The sequence below is a fragment of the Rhea americana genome, unplaced genomic scaffold (assembly GCF_003343005.1).
Source record: "Rhea americana isolate MKP2758 unplaced genomic scaffold, rheAme1 scaffold_102, whole genome shotgun sequence".
Taxonomy (NCBI): domain Eukaryota; kingdom Metazoa; phylum Chordata; class Aves; order Rheiformes; family Rheidae; genus Rhea; species Rhea americana.
In genome coordinates this window covers 2,877,977-2,885,292 of record NW_028185062.1, presented here as the reverse complement: position 1 = coordinate 2,885,292, position 7,316 = coordinate 2,877,977, and the positions used below count along the sequence as shown (strand labels likewise).

Genomic DNA, 7,316 nt, shown 5'->3' with positions numbered 1-7,316 from the left:
AGAGCGAGGCTCGATCCCACGCTGCCTGCCCGCGGCTTGCCTATACTTCAAGGAACATGTTAAGTTTCATCCAAATAACGTATATGACTACCCCAAAGGTAGGAAGGGAAGGGCAGGGCTTTGCAGTATTAGGGAATTAATCTCCATATAARCCTGTTTGGCTTTTCTACGGGAGACAGAGACTAAAGCACAGCCCAGAGGTGCTGCTTATCCTGTCCCCGAGTATCAGTTGTGAGTTTAATAAGTGATAAGCAAACTGCACAAATGTATGCAGGGCTCATGCTGAAATGCCATCCCTTTTTATGGCTATTTGAATAAGGAAAAGCTTTTTTTTTTTAACATTCTGTGATTTATTCTCTTTCCTTCACTTCAGTTTTTAGAAAGAAGATTTTCAGCCCAAATGTCGACAAATTTCTTAAGGCAGAGAATGTCCGTCAGAATCATTCCTCTCCTTTTGTCTGGCTTTAATTCTTCAGTGCCCCCACCCAAGTCCCAACCCAAATCAAAAAATCCTACACCAACAAGAGCTCATTTGTATGTGATAGGAAGTTTTTGTAGCATGACACAGGCCAGGCTCTGGACTGGTGTAAGTCAGCACAGCTTTGCTGGAAGCAGCAGAACAATGTGGATTTTCACTAGTAGGGATCTGTCTTCAGCTCTTCTGAGAAGGGCTTTATGTCAATAGYGATAGGCAGGAAGAACCACATGAAAATTGGACTGAAATCCTGTATGCACTGCCAGTTGGAGTGTAAACTGCTGTGAGAAAACTTACAGAGTGCGATATTACCATGCGGAAATCAAAGAAACTGGTAATTCTGAAATGCTTTTAGGAACTGAAGACAAATAAATTCTGGCCTCTAGTGTCACTGAATGAAGTAGCTCRGCTTTGTTCTCCCGACGGGCTACCAGTGACAGTGCTCCCTGCGCACAGTCGAAGGACATGGCACGGTGGCTCATAAATAAACTGGTTCCTCTCCGGACCTCTCCATACCTCTCCTGTTGCGACAGTGTGCTGTCATGTCTCACTGGACTTGTTGGGCAGTGTAGGCATGTCCTAGAAAATGCCTAAAGGGCTGTACAATAATCAGCAGTGAATTCTCAGTGATGGGAGATTTCTGAAGATGGAAAGAATGAAAAAAGAAGAAAGGGAAAGAGGAAGGGAGGAAGGGCAGGAGGAAGGGCAGAAGGGAAGGAGAGAGGTGCTTGCTGGACTTCCTCACCTTCCTCTGATTTTCAGCCTTTTCTAGTTATKGAGATCCTACAGGACAAGTGTGGGTTATCCACAGAAAGCGCCTCCAAGTGCCAGTGTTGTACGTTAGAAGACATAACCCTAGCAAAAGCTGCTGGCTGACACCCATCGCTCCATTGCTGAAGTAGTCTGTCTGCAATGGGATACAAAATCCCCTTGTTTTCTACAGGGTATTTTTCATAGAGCTGCCTTGTTTGCACGCTGATTTGAGAACCATGTCCTCTCCATTCTCTGATTCTGGATTCAAAAAACAGTACTAGTCCCTTCGTCATGAGAGGACAGATCTGTCATCCTGCATTCATAAGCTGAAGTAATGGCAAGAGGGACAATGAAGTGACATTCAAGAGTCACAGGAGTAGCTCTGCTCTGCTGTGTAGGAGACTCCGATGACTGCTCCGATGCCTCCTGAAGTGGTGATCTGTTGAAATCAGAATATTCAACCCCAGACCAGGATAGGAGCTGCTCCCAGCTTTCCAGTTGCTACCACTAGATGTTCCAAGGGACAGCAGGGAGCCTGGAGGCTATCCTGTTTGTGTCGGGGGCTTTTACAGCTTGGGGATGGCTTCTCAAACATATATCCCAAAGCCAGGTGAAAACAGAAGGAAAGAGGAAGCAGAAATCCTCTGGCTCTTCAAACCCTGCCGAGGACCCTTTGAGAGCTGCTGGATGCTACAGTGGCTTTGGGGGACAATGAAAAGGTTAAACTCACTGACCTGGCGATGAGCTTAAGACAATGAGGCTCGCGTACTCGGCCCAGCCCATCCTAACGATGGGATTGCTAGAGCTTGTTCACGTCAGATAATAACATTGTTTTAGTGCAGCTACTTCTATGGACCCACATATAACACAGTCTTGACATGCATACTGTCAAGGTCATGCAACCTGACCATACCAAACTTTGGACACAGTATTTCAAGTCACAGGTGGCTGCAGCAGCTACACAAGAGTTGAAACTCATCTTGCCTGTGCCTGGGGCTTGCCATAACTGAAGTGTGCTGCTTTTCTGAGAATTATCTTAGCTGTATCTGAACTCTGCTCTTTTTTAATTTATATTTTTCTACCRTGTTGTCCTTTCTCCTTTCTTCTTTGTCTTCCTCCCTACCACCTCCTTCCATAAGAAATGGTGTTGAAATATTCCAGCATCTCTGTTGCTTGAAGTTGCAGCCTCCTCCAGCTCTGAARCCTTCCATATGTGCTGGTTTTAACTTTCTGTGTGAGTGAGTGTAAAGATAGAGAACCATATTAAAGACCTGCACTTACTCCATTTCAAGAATAAAAGTAAATTAGAGGTGAGTTCTGAGCTTTGAGCTCAGATCTGATTACTTCCTCMTTCCCAGATTCTCTCAACTCTTCCTGGGGGCGGTAGGAGGCACAGTTTAGATGGGGGGGTCGGGATTGGTCATTGTAGGGTGGATTTAAGTTTGGATTTTTTTTCTAAGTTTGGCCTTTATCCAGTTTAGGCTTTTGGCCCCAGTCTAGCTGTAAACATTATCCCATGTCCAAATATGGCTCCTCCACACGTCTGAGAAGGTTATTCTTTTTTAGAGGTGATAAACTAACCCATCACGTGTTATCTATTTTTTGCAGTAAATGCCAAGTTGTCAGAATGAAAATGTCATGTAAATTCTGCATAAAGCATTTACAGTTAAAAAATTCAGCTAAGAAAAATGTAAACAACCTTTTTGATGATGCAGTCATTTGCAGCAGGTCAGCCAGGTATTGCCKCTGCTAAGGAATGTTTCTGTTCCTGAAGTTGGAATAAATACAGTACATCAAAACAGAGTCATCAAACCAAAACAAAATATATTTAACATGGTGCAACAGTCAATGCCATAAGAAATCACCATATAAATATGCACAGTTAGATATATAATCTACACATACTAATATGACTTTACAAATCTCATATTACATGTAGATACACACAAAACTGACTTGGGAGGAAGCATTTGTTGGCAGCCCCTCTGGGGACGAGGTGTCTTACCTATTTGCTGTAGGGAGTTATAACACTTTGTTTTGAAAGTTACTGTATTGCAATTGTATTGCATTCTCCTGCAAGTTGATAATAAGCTCCGCCATCCTCACAATGAAACTGCACAGAGCTTGCACTACCCCTCGCTGGATGCAGGTCCGGCAGGCTGCGAGGTCCCGAGTAGGTCCCAAGCATGGCCRTAAGCTCCTGGGTTGGTCCTTGGTGCCCAGAACGGGAAATATTCCTGCTACGCCACATTGCAAAGCCGGGAGGCAGGAGGCCCCCAAGAGAGCCCAGAGTGCTTGCCCTGCCAGCTAACACCCAGGCGGCTCTGCCAGCACCAGGCTTATTCTGGATTTCATATTGCTGAGACTAATGGACCAATCTAGCAGTTTATTGGCGGCTCTGCACCTCCTTCAAGGGCAGCCCTGCAGGGTTGGCAGGGTTGGCTCCTGGCTRTCCTCCCTGTCCCGGGGCAGCCACAGCCCAAGTGGGACAGCAGCAGCAGCAGCCAGCTCCACGCCAAAACTCCTTCCAAGGGCACAATGAAGCGGAAGGTAAAGTAGAGCAGTCCTGGGATTGCTCTCCTGTACACTCTGGGTGGAAGAGCTTCCTGACAACTGCAGACTGTCAGGGCGAACATTATGGTGGGTTAATACCATATTTACCTTTTCTTACCCTGCCTCTCTCCTCTCTTCCAGCCCCTGCAGCTCTGAGCAAGTGGTAGGAATGAAATAACCATGAACTAGGCCCATAGTCCTAAAAACAGTGGTGCTAACAGGGTACTGATCTACATTGTGACTCCTAACAATTGCTAAAACTGGTGGAGCAGAAGGAGGTTAACTACAGCTGGAAACGTTGCAGACTGTCTCCACTGCGGGCCAGGAAAGGCAAGGTTAGAAAAGGGCATGCTTTTTGCTTTATCAGTGCATTTTGTTATTCTGCAATGGGAGTCTTCAGAACTTCCCAGGGACATTTCCTGTGCTTGTGCCAGTGGCCAGTGAAATTTGTGCTGCAAATACCTTTTTTCTTGGCCAATGGAAGCCAATTATGCCCTGAAAAACACCCTCACTGGCAAAAACCCAGAAAGGTACTATGAAAAATTGGAAAGCAGAAGTGAGGAAAGCAAAAAAAGGAAGATGAGGGTAAAGAGAAGAGAGGAAAATGAGAGAAAAAAAGAAAGAATAAATGAGAAGATAAAAAAAGATTTGTGAACAGAGGGGGAAAAAAAAAGCCTAGTTTTGGGTTTACAGCAGGTGACTCAGATCCTGCAGATCTAAATTCTCCTTCTGACTCAACAGTAACTGGCTGTGTGTCTTTCAGCATTTCACTTGCCCTTGCTRTGCCTAAGTTTCTTACCTTGCAGGGCATCCAAGAGAGCAAACACACTGCAAAGCAAAGGCTTTAAAAATTCTCCAGTGGAAACAGCTGTCAAATACTCTGACTAAACTACAAGAAAAAGGTTGAGAGCAGGATGTGAGGAGAGGCAGAGAGCCAAGGAACAAAGAGGGATGAGTAACAGAATGAAAGGAAGAGGGAAGAGAATGAACAGGGAGATCACCTGAAGGAGGCAGAGACGCTTTTGGAAATGAAGTTAGCTATTTTTCAGCGTGAATATATCCTCTTGCAATGGCAGGGAGAAGAACTGAGATCAGAAACTTGTCCTGGAGCCCACTGTGGGATCTGAAGCTTATGGGCTCCTTGCCAGTGGCATCTCTACAGACCGTGGTGGAGCTGTCCCAGGTGGAGCTGTCCCAGGACAGGGGAACTAAGAAACTACGGAGACTCATCACAGCGACGTTTCTAGACAGGAAGAGCGTCTAATGTAGAAATGCCTTCTGTCATGCCCCTCAGGCCTGTGCACGATTAACACGGGGAAGAAGCGGGCGTCATGGTAGGTTGGAGGGTTTTCGTTGACAGCCAACTGGCTGGAGTAGGAGCAACACTGTTCATCATGGCAGCCCCGGTCAGCAATGCTGCTGCTGTGGCTTCTCCAGAGGCCTGTCCTGTGGGAGCCGTGGATGCGGCAGAGGGAGAAACGGCTGGTGTTGAGGGAGAGGCGGGAGTTGCCACTGCAGCTGTGGAAAGCGTGGCGTGAGAAGATGGACGAGGTGCTGGAGGCGCGGTTGCAGCGTTCACAGCCATGGGCTGCTTCACTGTACTGACACACCGTGTAGCTGTTGTATGCTGGGGAGTCYGTCAGATCCATGAGCATGGCCTCTGAGTAGCTGGGGATCAGCTGCCGGTTGGTGCAGATATGCCACTCCAGCTCAGTGCTGTCCTGAGTGGTGTCCCTGGGCATGCGGTACCTGTACAAGGGCTCCTCTGCTACAGCAGGTGCTGTGTACTCCAGGCCCAGCAATTTCTCCACGTGGTAGTGAACATAAGCTGTCCGATACTCTATGAGTACCCTCAGTGGCCATGAGATCATCAAGATAGCTGCCACCCAGAAAGCATAGTGGGACACGTACCACGGGAGGTGATCTGGGTCTCCATAGGCCATCATAAGTTCCTTAAAGTCCACGTTTTTGAGCTGCATGCCTTCCCTCACTTCCATGTAGTCATCCAACCCCTCAATCTCTGTGAAAAAATGAGCCCTCTGGGTCAAGTAAGAGTTCTCAGACTCAATGTTGGCAAAGCTGAAGCATTTTGTGAACCTCAGCTTGGTGGCTGTGTAGCTCTCCAGGCCCAGGAGCTCTTTAGAGATGTCCTTGTATCCACAGTGAGAGTAGTCGAATTCAGCTTCAGCCACATGGGTGTTGACCCTCTCATGGTAGACTTGCGTGGTGGTGTAGGCATCACCRTTGCGGTACCGGGTCACCTGCCGGGTACGCCGCACAAAATGGTAGCTGATGGCCTTCCACCAAATGCACGGGGTGGCTTGCTGCATACGGTTGATGCATTCGTAGACACTGTCCACATCAGCCTTGTACTGCAGCTCCCTCTTGACATGGCAGTGCCAGCACTCCACCAAGTATACCACGTACAGCATGGACAGAAAGGCTAACGGGATGTAGACGTAGCCATCTGAGCATGGGCTGTCGTGGTAGATCATGGACTTGCCCTTGAAGGAGCTATCAAATCTGAGCTTGGTGACCCGAGCCAGCTGACACCAGGCCACCGCACCCAGACAGCCGTACATGAGGATGGAGAGCAGGAGGCATTTCCAGTGGGACTCTCTGCACATGCAAGCACTCAGGGATTGCTTCACAGGGCGTTGCTTTGAATCACACCACCATGGAACCGGGAGAGAGAGAAACAGAGAGAGAAGAACCTGTCAGTCACACTATTTTACATAACAACTTTTGCTTTTTAGACTGTCTAGTTTTGCTTCCGATTGCCTGAGGACTAGGACACCACCCTGATTAATACAAATATGAATATATATATATATATCCTTCCCAGAAACACCGTGCCCTGGACAGAGCTCTCTGAACAAAAATTCCTTCCTGTTCCTCCTTGCTTCAGAGAGAGAAGTCACCTGAGYGGGAGGGAGCTGCTGCAGCTTATCACCCCGCGCGCCCCTGCTCCCTTTGGGCTGGCACTGCGGCACGGAGGTCCCTGGCGTAGCTGAGAAAGTGGCTGAGCGGCGTTCTGCCCGCTGCCGCCTTCCCCCTGCCTCAGCTGTGCTGGTGCCGGCAGGGCCCAGCAGCAGCTCTGCTGCCTGTGCCGGGGCTGAGTGTCCTCCTGGGGCAGGGCAGGGGACCAGTGCCATGTGGAGCTGGAGCTGCCACCTGACTGAGAGCTGACTCAGACCCAGCCCTCAAACCTACCAAGTGATAGGCACCGTTTCCCTGGAGGCTAGCCATCAGGAAAATTACTAGGTTCAAGCACATTTATTTAAAATGCGACGGGATTACAGCACAGCGCAGCAGAGCTTCAGGCTGGCTAGAAGACCAGCTCCTATCTAAAATACCTACAAAGTTTAACTGTTGAAGCTAGGGGTATGTGCGTGGATAATGAAAGTGTAGCACACCCCTTTCTTTCAACCTCAAAAGTCCGGCTGAGCAGCAGAGAGGGAGTTTGCGCTCCTGTCCTCCCGCTGCCTTCCCTGAGATGATGTTGCAGTCCTTACCCCCGTGATGTTGCAGTGAA

The 7,316-nt window shown here is 48.2% G+C and overlaps 1 protein-coding gene across 1 annotated transcript; it reads right to left on the bottom strand.

Annotated features, from left to right (window-relative positions):
• Positions 1 to 3,706: 3,706 nt before the first annotated feature.
• On the bottom strand, positions 3,707 to 6,437 carry LOC146601457 (transmembrane protein 151B-like). Its single transcript, XM_085306722.1, has one exon. It carries the CDS (start codon positions 6,406 to 6,408, stop codon positions 5,011 to 5,013), a length of 1,398 nt encoding a protein of 465 aa, XP_085162848.1. The 5' UTR covers positions 6,409 to 6,437; the 3' UTR covers positions 3,707 to 5,010.
• Between the last annotated feature and the right edge of the window lie 879 nt (positions 6,438 to 7,316).